The sequence below is a fragment of the Mycteria americana genome, chromosome Z, assembly GCF_035582795.1.
Source record: "Mycteria americana isolate JAX WOST 10 ecotype Jacksonville Zoo and Gardens chromosome Z, USCA_MyAme_1.0, whole genome shotgun sequence".
Taxonomy (NCBI): domain Eukaryota; kingdom Metazoa; phylum Chordata; class Aves; order Ciconiiformes; family Ciconiidae; genus Mycteria; species Mycteria americana.
The window spans coordinates 33363844-33380835 of NC_134396.1; the positions used below are offsets into that span (position 1 = coordinate 33363844).

Sequence of the window (16992 nt, forward strand, 5' to 3'; positions counted from 1 at the left end):
TTCTTTTAAGGAAAAGTATAATTGAAAAACCCTTAAATACTGCTGTTGGACTGAGAATTAGTGATGTGACAGGGACGGTGCATACCTGGCTGTAATCATGACTGTTAAATAACTTAAACAAGTTGTTCTGAATATTCATGTCATGCCGAAAGTTGATTATTCTAAATAACAGAATTTTTTGCAGCCTGGACAGGTTTTCTGCTTTGAATCCTTTGGGTTGCTGGATCAGAGCTTAATTCATAGCTGATTGCAGGTACAGGGTTTTTTTTTAACTTTTCCACCACAGGAGAGAATACTGCAGGACTTAGAGGATTTGTTAGGTTGTGGACTTTTTTCTTACATGGTTCATTTACGGTGCAGAAGAACTGTGGCTAAAATGACATCTGTTGTCTGGCTGCTGTAATTCCAATCCAGTCATCTTGAAACTGTGGAATCTGAACAAGAAGCAAACATAGAAACTGAGTAACAGATAACATCCACAGCAAATATACAGGTCTGCTTCAGTGCAGCCATATCACAAAAATAGTTATTGATACACAGGTAAAAAAATTATTTTATGAAAAGGAAGGAGGAATGGCACTTGTCCTCTGCACAGAGATACCACTGAAGCACTGACAGAGCTGGCCTAAAGCATACAAGGAGCGTTATCAGAAAGCACTTGGAAGAGAGCTGGGGAGCAGACATTCTCTCTCTACTAATTTCTGTTTTCTCACTGATCCCCAGGGGTTTTTTTAATACTCTACTGGAAGCTATCTCAGGTGACTGAGTTTGTTTGGAAAGAATGGTAGAATAGGTCACCACAGAGTAGTGTAATGATGTTTTCAGATTTCCATCCTTTATTCGGACAGAACAGAACATTTGTGTGCAAGCTACGCTTTGGGCGGGGCGGGGAGCTGGGGGGGCAGGGGTTAATTCCTGTGTTTCTTTCTGTGCTTGGGAAGGATACGAATGCTCGCATGTACATGTTCATGAACACAAGTGCAGATAAACAAGTTACAGTCAGCTGTCAACATTTCCATTCTTATTTCTAAAGCTGTGTAATTCTTTTCTTGCTACTTCATTTAATATTTTTTGGATTAGATAAAATGAACTTACAGTATTACTGTAATAATAACCAATAGGAATATATTCACAGCTTTACTTAATTGTAAGTATATGCATAGTATATATGTTCGCTAAAAAAGAATTCCATACTAAATCTATATTATAATGAATAAAAAGAACGTACTTACGAATTTCTATTTTATGCTGTTTCTTTCCCAGGAGTCATTCGGCATGTTGGAGATGCACTGAAAGATCATGCCTCAAAATCTCGAGGGAAGATCTGCACCATCGGTATAGCTCCCTGGGGGATTGTGGAAAATCAAGAGGACCTGATTGGCAAAGATGTAAGCCCTATATGGACATAGATCACCTCCAATATATATAAAACTCCCTGTTATTTTTCCTTTCCTCTCCATCCCTCACTTAACAATTCCTCATAGAATTCATGTCTGCAGCAAAAAATCAATACATACACAGGTTTTCCATTATGGTTGATAGCAGTTTTGACGTGGCAACAATAAAAATTCCTGCACTGTACATTCTTTAAAAATAAATTGTAAATAAATTTCATTAAATGCTATTCTTGAAAATATATTAAAGTTTCACCCTTAGAACACTATGAACCCTGAAAAGTGCCTAAGAAAACACTGATTGCAAAGCTTGAAGTCTGATTTACTTTGAAATAGTACTATGATGCATTGGTTAAATGCAGAATTGCAGACTGTCCCCCTTATAATATATTCTGTCCTATACATTTTTATTACTGCAATAAGAGTCTTATAAATGTATTGGATATGAGATCAGACCTCAAAGAATCATTACTTCAGTCACCTTCTGAAGGGCAGAGTCAGTGTTTCTTGTACTTTTTCACACCATTCTTCTCTTTTAAACCTATACTGTCAGTCAGAAAGATTAACCCCCCGATTTTAAATACATGAATAGTTTACTTACACTGGTTATATGTTACCTGAAGCTTTTCCGAGCCCTCTTTTTTTCCTCACCTGTGGTTCATTCCCAAGCAATCTACCTGAGAACCAGTGGCTAACTTTGAGTGGAGAAGAGATATAGTCTTCATTCTGCATAATGAATGTTTTTCTTGTCTACATTAAACCATTCTTCTCTGTATGTTCATCCATTAGCAAGTTGGGGAGGGGAAGAAGATTCAATTATCAGTTAGGTCAGAAGGAATTACAATGAGTAAGAAGAAATTGATCCAACTGCAATTCATTGCAATTCACTATTAAAGTATAGCCATTAGGGGGAATTGTATTAGCATGGGGTTTTGTACTCTAATACCACCAGCACTTGCATAATAGGGTTACCAATATATACAAACAAGCAGGATGGGATTCTGCAGCAGTAATTGAGTCGTTGATGAACTCTTCTGAGATGCACTGCGAAAGGTGACTAGCAGAAATAGCTAATCACAAAGATGAGATGCGTGCTGTTAAAGCGTAATGTACACATCAATTTCAAATAAGCAGTCTTTACTGACTATGCATGGAGTTCTGGAAGCATTGCAAGAAGAAAGAAGGCAAGAAAGGACATCAAATTAGTCATGAATTTTGAGACATTGTTACTCGTCCATTAGTAATTTCCAGCTGTTGGAAAGCTACCTGCTTCTGTTCTCAGCTAGTCGCCACCTGTTAAAGGGACTCTGGAGCCTGCTTTTACAGAAAGAGCTGAAGAAAGAAGTTGGTTTCACAGCTGTTCCAGCCAACTGGAACAGCCCCCACTGATTTCTGATTTCTTTAAGATACATTTTCCTCTAAATATCCTTCTAATTTAACAGGAAACCAAGAAGTTGTATGCTTTTTTTAAAAAAAAAGCTTTCTCGTAAACCAAAAAAAGGTTAATACTTAGTCTGATCATCAGACAGAAAGTGACAAAAGTTTAAAAAACATTAAAGAAAACAAATTTGGATAAAGTCTTCCGTTAATGCAGCCACAGTTATATCAGTAGGATTACAATTACAGGGTTATCTACCAAGGTCAAAAATAGTTCCGAAATATATCTGTGATAGACAAAATTGAAACTTTTCCTCCGAACCTCCTGGCCCCTAATATTTTCATAAAATGATTGATCAATGGCATGATGCAATGCTGAAGCACTTCTGGTTTTATCCGTCTCTAATGCACATGTAATGATATTGCTTTATGCTTACTGATATTGAATTTCATCTTCCATTTTATTGCCTAGTCAGGCTACTTTATGAAGACTTTCTTTAACTCTTCATGGTCCACTGAAATATCTGTAAGCTTTTCACACTCTTAGTAACCCCAAATCCCTTACAACTGTATTGAACATACATGACCTAGCTTGAGGTAGGCCACTTATGTCACTAAATATTGTTAGTAACACTCAGTCTTCGCAAAAATTAACTTCTCCTTGTTACTGTTTTCCCTCCCTTCCACTTGGCTTTCCCCAGTTACTAATCCCTCAGAGGACTTTCCCTCTTATCCAATGTGTGCACTTTCTTTAGAAGCATTTGGTGAGGAAACTTGAAAGTTTTTGAAAATCAAAGTGTACTATATTGACTGGCTCATTAGAGGTGAATGCTGCGAAATGAACCAAGAAGGGGAAATATAAGTAGTACCATAACCATGTGAAATGAATCATCATTAAACAAGAAGCAAAGGTCACAAAGGATTATGCGGGGGGGGAAAAGTCAAGCAATAGTAAAATGCCTGTCGAACTCCGGCGTCAATGGGGCTTTATGCCTATATGCACTATGTCAAGTTAAATTATGATCAGAACTGAGAGTTGTCAAAACATACCCTTCCAGCATCAGATAGATACAGAAAATTGTCTTAGTCATGGGATTTTCGGGGGGGGGGGGGGGAGGGGGCGAGGGAGCTCGGAGTTGTTGCCATTGCACATGTCCCAGTGCGTGTTGCCTCCCTGTGCCTCGTGGCAAGTCAGGCGTGCTCAGCAGAGCTGTGCCTCTGCTAATGCTCCAGCCCTTGCCTGGCCTGAATGGATCTTGAAGTCATAGCTGAGGAGTTTTATTACATTTACCGGTCCATCCAAATCAGTCAGCTCTTGAGAATCCCAAGGGCTTTCCTCAGAGCCATAAAAAGAACTGGCCAAGTTAAGCAAAATATTACTGTTGTTTGCTGTTTGTTATATTGTGATGGTTAAAGATCCCTAAAGAGACTTGTCTTACTCCAGTACTGTAACAGCAATATAGCAGAAAATAGTGCCCCTCTTAACACGCTTAGATTCTAATTTAAAAACAAAGCACGCAAGGGAAAGGTAGCTTGTTGCCTTATTTCCAATTTTCTGATAGAAGAACTGAGAAAGTAAGGTGGCTTGCTCAGTCTGGTAGAAAACTTAGATTATAAACAAGTTTCTCCCTACATACAGATCCATTCTTCCTTTTAAAAGAGTGCACTTCGTGACTCTTTGTAGCATGCACATCTTTCCTTCCAGAGTCTGTTCAGTCCTCATTTGGGTTTAATTCCTAGTCACCTCAGTAGGAACAATGCCTGTATTACAAAGAGAACCTGATTTTAGTACTTTCCTTTTGCTCAACGAAATAATTCAAATAAGTTTCATTTTTAGTCCAAAGAAGCTAGTATTTGAGACTTAAATCAAAATATGCTTTTAGTGTGCGACTCAGTGAAAAGACATTTCCAGCATACTGTGATATGTCATTGATCAGTCAAGATGCTGTAGTATATAACCTACTAACTTAAATAGAATGCATTTTTTTAGTAATTACAATTGTGAGAAAAAAGAAAAATTCTTACTGAACTAATGGAAACTAAAATTGAGCTTCTGTGCTGCTATGCTGAATCACTACAAAACCCATGACACCCACTTTTCCATGCCTGCTATAAAAATCCTTCCATACGTGGATCCGACAGGTTGACATAAGGAGAAATTCCTAAATTCTCTTCAAATTTCTTGGGGTTTATTTGTCTCCCTTAGAGTACTGTTAGAGCCGTGGATTATAGTGTGTTTCTCTCCCTATATTACTTCATTGATCTTTCAGTTATGCTTCATTGATGTTTCAGTTACGCTCAACAACTAGAGTATGGCAAAACTGAAGGTCAGCAGAAATTTTGGAAAAAGTAAAATACTTATTACTTTTAACAAAGGCTTTAGTCAGTGAAAAGGAAGAAATAGTGGTTGGTTTTTATCATTTAGTGCAGCAGAATGCACAACCCAAAATATAAGCCTACTTTGTAGACTTGTGCATAAACACGTAAAGGTGCTACATAAAAGCAAAAAGTGTTATCAGAAAGAAAGCTGCTTTCTCACAGCAAATTTATATCTATATAGTAAATATATATGTATTATACAAATATATATTATGTGTAACATATTTTATATACTATAATATATAATATCTATTATATTATATATGTCATATATATATATAAGCATGCCTGGGGCGAAGCTGGGGACTGGCATATTTGTAGCATATATGGAGAAATTGGACCATGATGCTTCCAGGATCCTCTAAATTAAACCAGGAACCACTCTATTCCCTGGTGTACCCCAGGACAGTGAGGCTGCAGAGAAGGCTTAATTTGAACACTCTACTTTCTGAGAAGCAAAGCACGCATCTCTTTTCCCGCCCCTACTCTGAACACCCCAAGTTTGTTGTAAATTCTTTGCCTTCACCTACACTGCTCAGATTCATGCGTTGGATCACGACACATGTGTGCTCATGGTCCGTGGTGAGTTACCCTGAGCGATTCTTCAAGTGCTGTCCCCATGCTGAGTGTCATGTGCCCATGGGGAATGTAAACAGGGTGTAACAGTGCTTTTCATTCAAGCTAGCTGCCACCTCAGGGAGCAAAGGCAACTGCTGGGGTTAGCCCAGCTCCTCATCTATTGACAGAATGCCCTCAGCCTCTGCAGCGTGAGTACTGCTTCGCAGCATGGCTGCTGTCACATTCATTAACCTATATTTAGAGGGGTTGTCTTGAGCATAAATGCTTCCTTTTAACTCTGCGGAGGAAGATGCCAGGGGACATTATTCCCTCTTCTCAATGCAGAAAGAGGATGAGAAGACATTAAAGTCAAAGTTTTCCCAACCTTTTAACTTGCCTGTAAAATGTAAGGGACTGAAAAGAACAAAGGAATGGGAACTGCAAGAGTGAGAAGCTGAAAATCTGCTGAGTGTTGTGGAAAAGCAATTCACCTCAAGGAAATAGCCTCAAAGCATAGGATTTTCTTGCCTTCCTGAAGATTTTGCTTATCCTTTAATCAGGAAAAGAGTCTGACTGTGGTTTGTGAAATTTCTTATTAAAATAAAGGGTTTCAGCTGTTGAACTGTGCATGCTGTGAACAGTTCAACTGGAAATAATTGTATCCTCATTTTCACATCTATAAAACTTATTAATAATAAAAATAATAAAATTCACCTTGTAGCTGAACAGCAGACACAGAACCAAAGTATAGCCTTCTAATCTGCCCTGCGACAGCATTAGTAAGTCAATGTGTGGAGCCTTTGGTGCTGCAACTCATTAGAACTGCAGATCAAGCTGTCACCATTAAAAGTTTTGAGCAGTGGCTCTCGGGGACAAACCACAAGCTGTCAGTGGAATTGCATGCACAGCAGCTTGCAATCGTACAATGAACTGGCAACTCAAGTAATTCCTCTTCTATCAGATCTTCCTGGCCTGTGCTCTTTATATATTGAGTAGACGGGGCAGGTATCAGTTTAAAAAATCTGTGACTGTTTTAGTTTGATTTTATTTGATTCTTAGGCATGTGAGAACGAACTTTCTTTTTCTTTCTGACTGTGGCATGGGACACATGGTTTCTGTTTCTGTAGAAGCTAGTTGATGAACATGTTCCAGCAGTGTATTGATATTTGTTAAGCTATATGCACCTGTAGAATAAATGTTTTATGAGTGGGGCACCAAAAGAAACAGTATAAAAGAAACTTGAGCCAAAGCTATCACCTGTTCTCACAGTGGAGTGCACTGCCTTGCTGTCGGACAGCTGCCCTCTTGGTCTTCTCAGACCTATTTCCTCCCTTTTGCAGGATGAACAGCTTACAAAGTACCCTCTGTGTGACAGTTTGTAACAGCAAAAGAAGTCTGTGGGTTTCCCCTTGTCATCCAAGAGTTGACCAAAGTGCTGCAAGCATTTGCAAATGAAAATAATAGAGAGATACACCTCTGGCCAAAGAATTACTAACACAAATTATTTATAAAGAATTATGTCTCAGTTGGAGAGGTCTTTAGAATAACAAAAAGTGAGAGAAGCTAGGGAAGAAATTAATAAGTTAATATATTTCTGTCTGCAAGCATTTTTGTCAAAACATGAGTGTACACTTTTGTGAATTAAAAAGCACAAGATTTTGTTAGATTTGCAAAATGAACAATGCCAGAGCTGTGAAGAAAATTTCTTGCAGATGAAGTATAGCCCATCTGAGTTTTGTAACAAGTCACTTCAGCATTTCTTCAGCTAGGGCTTCATTTTACAAATTTTCAGGAGTTTTGCCTTTCCAAAAAGACAGAACATACGTAAACAATGCAGGGAACAATATTTCTAGCAAATGTCTTTGAATGATCAGCCAGGATGCCTCGACCCAACACTAATTCCTTTGCCACATCAGTGCAGTCTTACTTATGTCACTGGAGACCCACCAAAGTAGCTGACAGCCAAATGTGGCCCAGTGCTATTATTTGGTCTGTCTGGAGGCTATGAGTGGGATAACTCTGCAGCAATTTACTCTGTCTGCAGAAGAGTTTCTCCTGATGAAAACAAATCAAAGTGTAGCAAACTCCCCATTGAATAGAAACTTCCTAAAGCTGTTGTGAACGCAAGCAGCTGCCTTTGTACTATGCTACGAATGGGCCAATAGTTTTTTCCAAGAAAATTGAAAATGTGGTGTAATATCATGTGTATACCACTCCAAGAGAGGAACTCACCTGTATTGGGTGTGTCTGCAGAGGACCTCCTGGTGGCTCTGACTGAGCTAGAACAGGGGGCCTGGTGCTGGGTGGGGTCTGTGAAGGAAGAATCAAAGATGTCGATCAGATGAGGTAAGGATTTACGGCAACGCTGTTGAAAGACAGCAGCAGACAGTGCGTACAGTGTGTGTGTATAGTCACACAGACCTTTGGAGGACAGACCATTAGCTGGACTTAGCACTGAAACAGTGTCCATTGATGCTATTGAAACAGATTACCATGGAAAACCCTTTAAGCAGGGTTTTCTGCATCTAAAAGGTCAGTGTTTACAGGAGGTGGCCACACTGGTTTAAGTGCTAGGGTTATTTTCTACTTTACACATAGAAGACAACAGTGCTCGAGTGTAGTATTTCAAACAATTTTGATTTTTTTCTTTTTCTTTTGTATCATCTTGTCAGCTGGTATCTTATAATTGATTTAGTTCAGAGGGTCTTTTCTGTTTAGTACTTTTTTTTTTTCCTTTGTCTCTAAAATGCAGGTGGTCCGACCATACCAGACGATGTCCAATCCCATGAGTAAGTTGACAGTGCTCAACAGTATGCATTCTCATTTTATTTTGGCTGACAATGGCACTACCGGTAAATATGGAGCAGAGGTGAAACTTCGTAGACAGCTGGAAAAGCACATTTCACTTCAGAAGATAAATACAAGTGAGTAACATTTTCTTGTATAGTTTTATAATTGTAATTATATTAAAGACACTATGAGTTTAAATAGGCAATAAGGTCTGTATATTTTGGGGAGTGGTTCTACTGTCTAAAATGGTGAGCATGAGCTAATAAAAGCAAATAACGGGGAACAAAGATAATAAAATTTTATTTTAGAGTACTGTGGGTAAGGGTACAGCAAAAATAGCTGAATTTGTTTCTGATAAGTTTCAAACAATATTTGTCAAGGCTCTTCAGGTTCAACTTAGATCTTTGGTACCCCCATATCCTTAAAACTGTATACAGTTCTGGTCCCCTTTGTTTTGTAAAGAATGCAGTGGAATTAGTAAAGGTAGAGAAAAGGGTGACAAAAAGTAAGGGAGAGCTTTTTATGATAAACACTTTGCAGGTTGGAAGAGAGATGACTGAGGTGTACAGAGGTATGTAAAATCCTTCATGATTACGGGAGAAATGACTGGACAACTCAAGCAGTCCCAGAACCCTTGATATTTAGAGGCAGAGAGAGTATGCCATAGAAGTGTTACTATATGTTTGCACTATGTTTATTAGTTTTTCCTAGGCAGCTGTCATTAGCCACAGCCAGAGACAGAATATGAGGTTAGACGGTCCTTTTACCCCATCTTTTACAATCATGGTGATACATTCCACATCATGATCAGGGCTGAAGCCCCATTTTTTTCCCCCAAAGTTATAATTTTTTTTTCTTTTATAATCATGTACCACTTTCCTACATGAAATGAAAAGTAAATAGTCACCTAAGTAAGCACTTCTGCTTGGATAAAGTAAAAGATGATATCTCAATATTAGTAGTATTATTTCTGTAGTGTACAGATGCTTAATTTAGATGGGGAGTTAATTTCTTTCTAGATATTTTGGGTTTTTCTTTTTTTTCTTCTGTTTACAATCATTTAGTTTTTAGAAACTTAGTGCTATCAAAAGAAAAAAGGATCAGCTCTAGAAATTGAACCTAGGCCATACATAGGAGAGAAGTCTTCCTTTGGACGTTAGCCAGACGGGAATTTTTTTAGTCTCGCAAACAAACCTCAGTGTTGTACCTGCATAAGCTACCTTTAGGAATGAAAACAGAGCTCATTTTTCAAAAGTGATCATATGCACAGCCTTTCTGCTGATACCTCTCTGTAAACATGCAATTTTGAGGCCTGGAACGGTGACGGTTTTTGTGACATAAGCACTTGAAACTGGAATGAGACTAGGAAACACATTTAGATTCTTGGACATCAGATGATAATGAATTACAGGCAGGCCCAATGGGGCAAACATAAACTAGCGTGTTGGTCGTGCTTGATAAAGCTTTCTGTATGATGAGTATAGTCTGTGCTTAAATTAAAATGCTGTGCTACTCACATGTTTCAACACCACTGCGTGAACTGCACGCACTGCAGGCTTATTGTTTTTACAATATCAGAGTATGTATTGCTTTTTCTGAGAGAGCTGTGTGTAGGTACGCACAAATGCGTGTATCCTAAGCGGTGTGTGCATGCCTATGCATTTCCATAGTGGATGGAGATAGTATGATCTAATCCCAGCAACAAAAATTCACATTTGAAAATGGCATATATGATGTAATCAAACTGTAGAAAACTGTGCTGTAAATGATAATTATTCTGAGGACATTTATAACAAAAATGTGAGCTTTTGCAGTTTACAGCACAACATTGTGTTGGGGAAATTTTTATGTTAAAAAATAAACCTCTAGAGAGATTTAACTTAATTCAGGTTTGGACAAGAGTTTTATCTGTTGAAAAGTGATTGATGAACCCCCAAACTTCGGTAGTTAAAGTCAAATGCTTGCCTGACCTCTTCAAACACCTACAAAAAATGAAGGATTTAGCTTCTCTGGTTTCTCTCTGCAGCCCCACCCCCCAGCAGCGTGTATCTTCCTTTTCCCTTTGCTCTATGACAGAGTCTCTTTATCATTTAACCTTTCCCTCCCAAATCTTTCTCTCTTATAAACACAAAACCACTTGGGTCTCACCACTTCTTCAGAATAGAAATGTGAGAGAACTGTTAAGAAGGAAGCTTTTGCTGCTAAGGTTTGTACATCTTAGTCCAGTGACATCCAGAATGTTTCTGCCACATTTTGTTTTCCTTTGTTTTAAAAGAAGGCGACTGAGTCCTACCCAGCCGCTACTTAAGAGACAGGTGACCATATGGACGAAAGAAGGACTACCTGCCCTGTTGGGTCAGCCAAGCAGATGGCCACTTTCTGATGCCTTTCCTTACCCTCATTCCTAGCAGAGCAATGGAAATTCTCAGCCCTGTGTGTGCAGGGGCACTGCTGCAAAGGCATCTTCATCCAAAAGGAAGTGTTTGCAGCCATGCATGTGTGTCCTTACTTACCATTTTCCAGTAGTAAGCATGTGGAATGGGGAAAAACACTGACAGCGTCAGACTTTTGTTTGCTGGAGGGTCAGGAAAAAGTACAATTTTTAGTTAATCGCCAGACAAAAGAGCGGAGGGCTAGAAAACAGAATAGATTTAGGAACTAAAAAACAGTTGGTAACTTCTTATTTCACAGCCTGTCCCTGAACAATAGTGCTGAAAGCAGATTTTATTCTTATTTTTAAGCCTGCTTGACTTTCACATGCTAGGCTTGTCATTTCTTCTTACTTACTTTCCTTTGCTTCAACTGTATCTTTCTCCAGAGGGGTGGTAGTTCTCCTGGATGTTTGGGATCACACACTATTCACAAAGGGAAACTTCAAGCTTGTGCTCACCTATTAAAGACACAGAAAGTGGTATTCCCTTCAAATAGATTAGGACAGTGGCAGTCTCTTTTATAAAATTTAAGATTAAATCAGGTCGTTAAGTATGCCAGATAATTCTGAAAGACTCAGCTGTTTTTGTTCCTATTATGCATCACTCTCAGTCATTCAGCAGTATCTAATTTCCTGAATGAGTGTACTATTAAATAATAATAATAAAAAGCTTGCCTTATGCCCCCTATGAACACTAAAGAAAAGATTTCATTGAATAATCTGGTTCTACTCTACCTTTTTAGCTTTTACCACCTCCATAGCTCTTATTTTTTCCACAGCAAATATTCAGGAATTTAAAAATGCTTTCCAGGCAAGCAGAGGGCATAGTTGCATTTGTGGGTCAGTCTGAGTCTGCAGGTTCAGGACAGAGTCACTCAGCTATGCATTTAGCTAGAGGTCAATTTGATGCTTCAATGCTCAGGGCAGGTCTTTCTCATTTTTACAAGTGAAGACTATTTTAACACAGCCCAGCAACCATCTTTTGCAGTGAGCCATAAGTTTTCTCAAACCCATGAAGTTTCAAAGTGCATCATTTTGTAGTGAGAAATGTTGAAAAGTGAGATGAACTTTTCTAAAACTGTTTCAAGATCAAAAGGAAATATTGAAGGTGATCTGATCAGAAATGTTTCTGATTTCCAACTCACACAAACATTTGAGTCCTGGACTTTTTGCAGGAATTTAAAGGCAGGGAGATCACCTTAATATATGCTCTGCAAGGAAGGAAAAAGATCTTTGTGACCATCTCTGCCATATGGTTTATTTGTACAGCATTGCACAGATAATTTGACAGCTCATGTAAAAATTTTTACATTGAAATGTGGAGTTAAAACAATTTTAGTTCATCCTATTCCAAAAATATCGCATTAATGAGCAGAAAGTTTTCATGACAAATGTACAGAGATTTTAAAAGCAATTAAATGTCCCAGCTCAAAAGGTGTGATTTTTCACACACAGTAAGTGGACTGCAGCTGTGTTTCCAGCTATAATGCTATGCTTATACTGCCTCTTGGCATGCAGGGATCTACAGCATGTCAGGCTGATGTAATTCATTGCTGCCAGTTTACTGATTTCTGCTTCACTGCTTCTGGAAGTGCTCGTAATACTAAACTCTGTCTCACTGCCTTGAACGCAAATGGTTTCACAGCTATTCATACAATGATAGGTTTCATATGGGCTGGAAAAGACCTCTGAAGGTCCCCAGTCTGAGTCTCCTCTCAGAGTGGACTACTGTCAGTGCTAGGTAAGCTTGTCCGTAGCTTTGTTTAGCCAAGTCTGAAAACCTCCAATAATGGATATTCAACCATCTATATGGGCTCCAGCAAAATGTTTGGAAACTTCCCCCACTCCACCATCAATGTCTGATCTGGAGCCCCCAAACCTCTATTTGTGGCCATTTTCCCTTCATAGGGCCTGGCCCTAGCAAGACGAGTGTGGCTCTAACACCTTTTTAACACTCCTGCAGATAGTTGTAGGCAGGTATTAGATTACTCCTTGGACTTCTTTTCAAAAGGTTAAACAAACCCTGCTGTCTCAAACTCTCCTCTTCAGACATATGCTCTAGGCCACTATATACCTTAGCGGCTTTTCTCTGGATGCTCACCCGTTTCTCCTCATCCTTCTTGAAGTGGACAGTGCAAACGTGAACCCAGTACTTCAGATGTAGCCCCACTAGTGATGTGCACTTGACACACTTCTCTAACGTAGCAAAAGTGCATGGTTTGCCTTATGTGCACTGAGAGCATGCTGTTGGATCACATTCAGATTGGCACCCACTGTAACCCCAGGTCCATGACATACGGATCTAGTTATCTGATTAGAACAAAAGCTACAAGTTTTACTCTGAACAGTCAAATAATTTACCTTGTTGGAATCCTTTTCCAAGAATTAACACAGAAAAATTGCAATTTATGTGGGATTTTTCAAGTTTGGACTCCATTTTCCCAAAAATCGCACAAGTCCTTATTGTCTTTGAGCCCTGAAGTAACTTTCAGTTTGAAAACATGTGGTCTAATTTATTATCTTTATAAGGATAACTAAAAGTCATTAGGCATTCATCCTCAAGAGATAGTCTGCCATGGTACTGTACACCTAGAATTTAATTATGCTTTTTCTAAAATTCTTGTGTATCCCTCAAGCTCCTTTCATCTACAGTATTCCTTGATTAAAGTCATTTTAAAGTCTTATGTTTCAACACTCAATTTTAATCAGAATAAATAGGGATCAACGTATCCTCTAAAATGTTGAGAACTTCTTTTCTTTTCTAGAATCCCATACACAATACATTTCTTCCTCCCCCTGATGCCTGGGAAGTCTTTTGCACATTGTAGATTTTTCACCCCCTTGCAGCTGCTTTTCCCCAACTATTGTATACTTACTTACACCTTCTTTCCAATGGGTCACAATGGTGCAAAGAAATGTTTCAAAAGAAACTGTTTAAAATAAAAGAGGTAGAACAATTTTCACCAGAAAACTGGTATTGGCACTGGATTAGAAATCAACAAATATCTTATGATCCTGCAAGATGTGAAAGTCAGCTCGTCTTTTTTTTCCCATCCTGGGAAAATACTAGTAGCCAGTACAGAAAGAGAACTTAATGTATCATCAGATGGTGTAATCTATAAACAGAGAAAGGAAAGAAATTAAGCACCTAATTACTAGAGATGACCTATTGCAAATTCTCCAATTATGACATTCCTAGACACTAACAAAGCATTTCTGTGAAGTGTGCTGGAATGGCCTGGTCATTTGCTAAGATGTACATCGTCACCACTTCCGCAGAGCATTGCTGAGTAACACAATAGGTACATCAGTCTTGCCTCCAACCAGAAACACAAAAGAAATCTGTCTACAAAATGTGCGTTGGAAGTTACAAGTCATAAAATATTCATTCCTGCCGCTCCATAGATGGTTAGATTAGAATAATTACCAATGTAGCAACTCAGCTAATAGGTCTGATCTGAGGACTGTTAATCACTTTCAGGCCAAGTCACTCCGATAGGTGGACACGCCGTGGGTTTCACCCATTTTGTGATTAGCCAGAACAATGCTTTCTCCTTTACAAGTGTGGCCTAGAATTACTTCATATTACATAAAAAGACCCTTTACCAGTACTTACAGAGTCTTCAAAAATCCTACCTAAAGTTTCCCCCTTTTGGCTCTGCACTCATGTTTGCATTTTTATAATATGCAGTTCGTTCCTCCTGTTTGCATTAAGGCCTTCAGTTCATGTGGTATAGTTGTTCCTGTTAACTGAATTGTTACTAGTAACTGAAATATTCACAAATCCTGAAAGACCTTACAGCATGATTGCCAAGCACTTCCATCACAAATGCCTACTTTCCTTTATATGAATGATCTTACTGGAGCAGGGGAGAAAGACAAATTATTTATATACATAAGATGATCACACGTAGCCTATATAAAAGTTTTTAATTTGAATGAAAGAGGTTGTCAATTAATTAGGAATGTTGTAAGCTTTTCTTTAGAAGAACATGTATAAGTATCTGACAGCAGAATCAGAATCTGGATGCGACAGCATAGCATAGCATAGCATAGCATAGCATAGCATAGCATAGCATAGCATAGCATGCACTTACAGCATATTCTTGTGTATTCATAACTATTTGGGGAAATACAATCATTTTCTTTGTCTTGCACGTATCAGCACATACATATCAGTAACAAAATTTGAGTTTGGCATGTGTTAGACAGGAGTAATGTGCTTTTGGTAGCAGTTAGAAGAGCAGAATAAGCTTTTGTGTGATATTTGCAAATCTGACAAATGGCCTTCAAAAACATATTCATCATGTGCTAATGACATTTTTCTTTTAAAACCAGACATCTTTCTTATATTGAAAGCTTAATGTACCAAAAGATTTAAATCTTGGTCAGAATACTGCCAGAATTTTATGTTCTCTGTAACAATCTGACAGAGATTTTTACATCCTTAAAATTTGCTTTGGAAATAGATGAAGTCCAGCCAGTGAGGCAGTGATATTCAAATTGAGGTTAACAGATGCCATCATGGATTAAAAATGAAGAGATCTAATGTTTGCTCTAATGATTTAAAAGAGGCTCATTTACTTGTCAGCTTGGACTACTTAGATTTCTGCCATTTTATAGTGTGAGACATAACCTCAGAGAAGGAAAGAGTAGTGATGAGCCAAAAGGACTTCACTAGCACAAGGAAGGAAGATAACAAGGATACATAATGTCACCTAGACAGCAGGAGTCCAGCCTTTGCTGATAGGGGGGAAGACATTTTTCACTATGAAAACTCTTTATTCTTCATAAAACTAGCTACCACCTTCTTCTTCAGGAACAAGTATGCAGAAAAAACAAAGCCCTTTTTGAGATTTTTAACAATTCTTTTTAACAATTCTTTTCTTTTAACAATTCTTACCCAAAAATAAGGTAAAATGAGGATATGTAACCAAAGACACATTTGAAACCAGAACATTAAACAAGAAGACATAAAGGCAATGCATGTTTAATTGCAGGTAGACTCCTTCCAAAAACCAGAATGTTTTGATTAGTTTGGTTTATTTTGTATCTTTTATAAACTCCTTTAACAAACACGTTCTTTTAGCCTTTTTGAAGCTTAAAGGTCCAGAAAATGGACAAAATTATTTCTTCTTCAAAGCCAAATGTGGGCTATAGATCAGAAGGAATTCATCTGCATGCAGTTGGCCACCCTTCAGACAGACTGTGTCACAAGGCTTTGAAGAACAAGGTGTACATTTATGTTAAAGCTGAATGTCCATTTATGTTAAAGTTGCCACAACAGATATATATAGTGAGCCTCAACACTACTTTTCATCTCCCACTCTCCTGCTGCAACACTAACACCTTAAGTGTTATCTGCATTGTGCTTCATCTTCTCTGCACTGTGTGAAAACAATAGAAAAAAATACATATTCTGTACTGCAGTTTTATTAAGGGCTGGTGCCTTGTCCTCTTTCCTAGAAACTAGAGAACTTGGTGCTTTGGTTTTTATTTCCCTCAAAAAAAGGGAAAAAAACCCAAACAAACCTCTGTGTTTTGCCCAAGAATCACTTTGCACTGCTCAGTTCCAGTTCCACACACTGAAGCATGTTGGTATTTCTTAGAAAGGTTACCACACCAAATCCTTAGGTTGTGTAGGTCCACCCTGTGATATTCTTACTCTTCTTTTGATTAGTACATTTCTGGAAGGATTGTCTCCTAGACCACATAGGGCTTCATGTGGAATATTACTATTCATTATCAATCTGCAATTGTTCTTATTTTAAACATGCTGTTTGGTGCTGAAGGTTTGCTCTACCTCTATGGTATGCTGTTTGCAAACAGACAGACCACAGGCATGGGTACCTGTGTCCTTGTATTTAATGCTTCTTCTTTATAGAGTTGTGAATGTAGTTGAGTTTTGGTAGGCCTATGAGAAGAAGTTACATCTGAGTAAGGAATTGATGGATAAAGTTGGGTGATTTGATTGGGTAGAGAAGGCCATTTGGACAGGGTAATATGTCGACAATATCTGTTCATGTGACCCGTGGACTTCCCTTTGTCATCCTATGCCTGAGA

At 38.4% G+C, this 16992-nt stretch overlaps 1 protein-coding gene across 4 annotated transcripts in view; it reads left to right on the forward strand.

The window, feature by feature from the left end:
• TRPM3 (transient receptor potential cation channel subfamily M member 3) overlaps positions 1–16992 on the forward strand; it is a 284603-nt gene that overhangs the window by 151518 nt on the left and 116093 nt on the right. For all 4 annotated transcript variants that reach the window (XM_075526387.1, XM_075526389.1, XM_075526386.1 and 1 more), the window contains exons 5-6: positions 1264–1388; positions 8461–8632. In XM_075526387.1, the coding sequence (XP_075382502.1) occupies positions 1264–1388; positions 8461–8632 (297 nt within the window). The remainder of the gene's footprint in view (positions 1–1263; positions 1389–8460; positions 8633–16992) is intronic.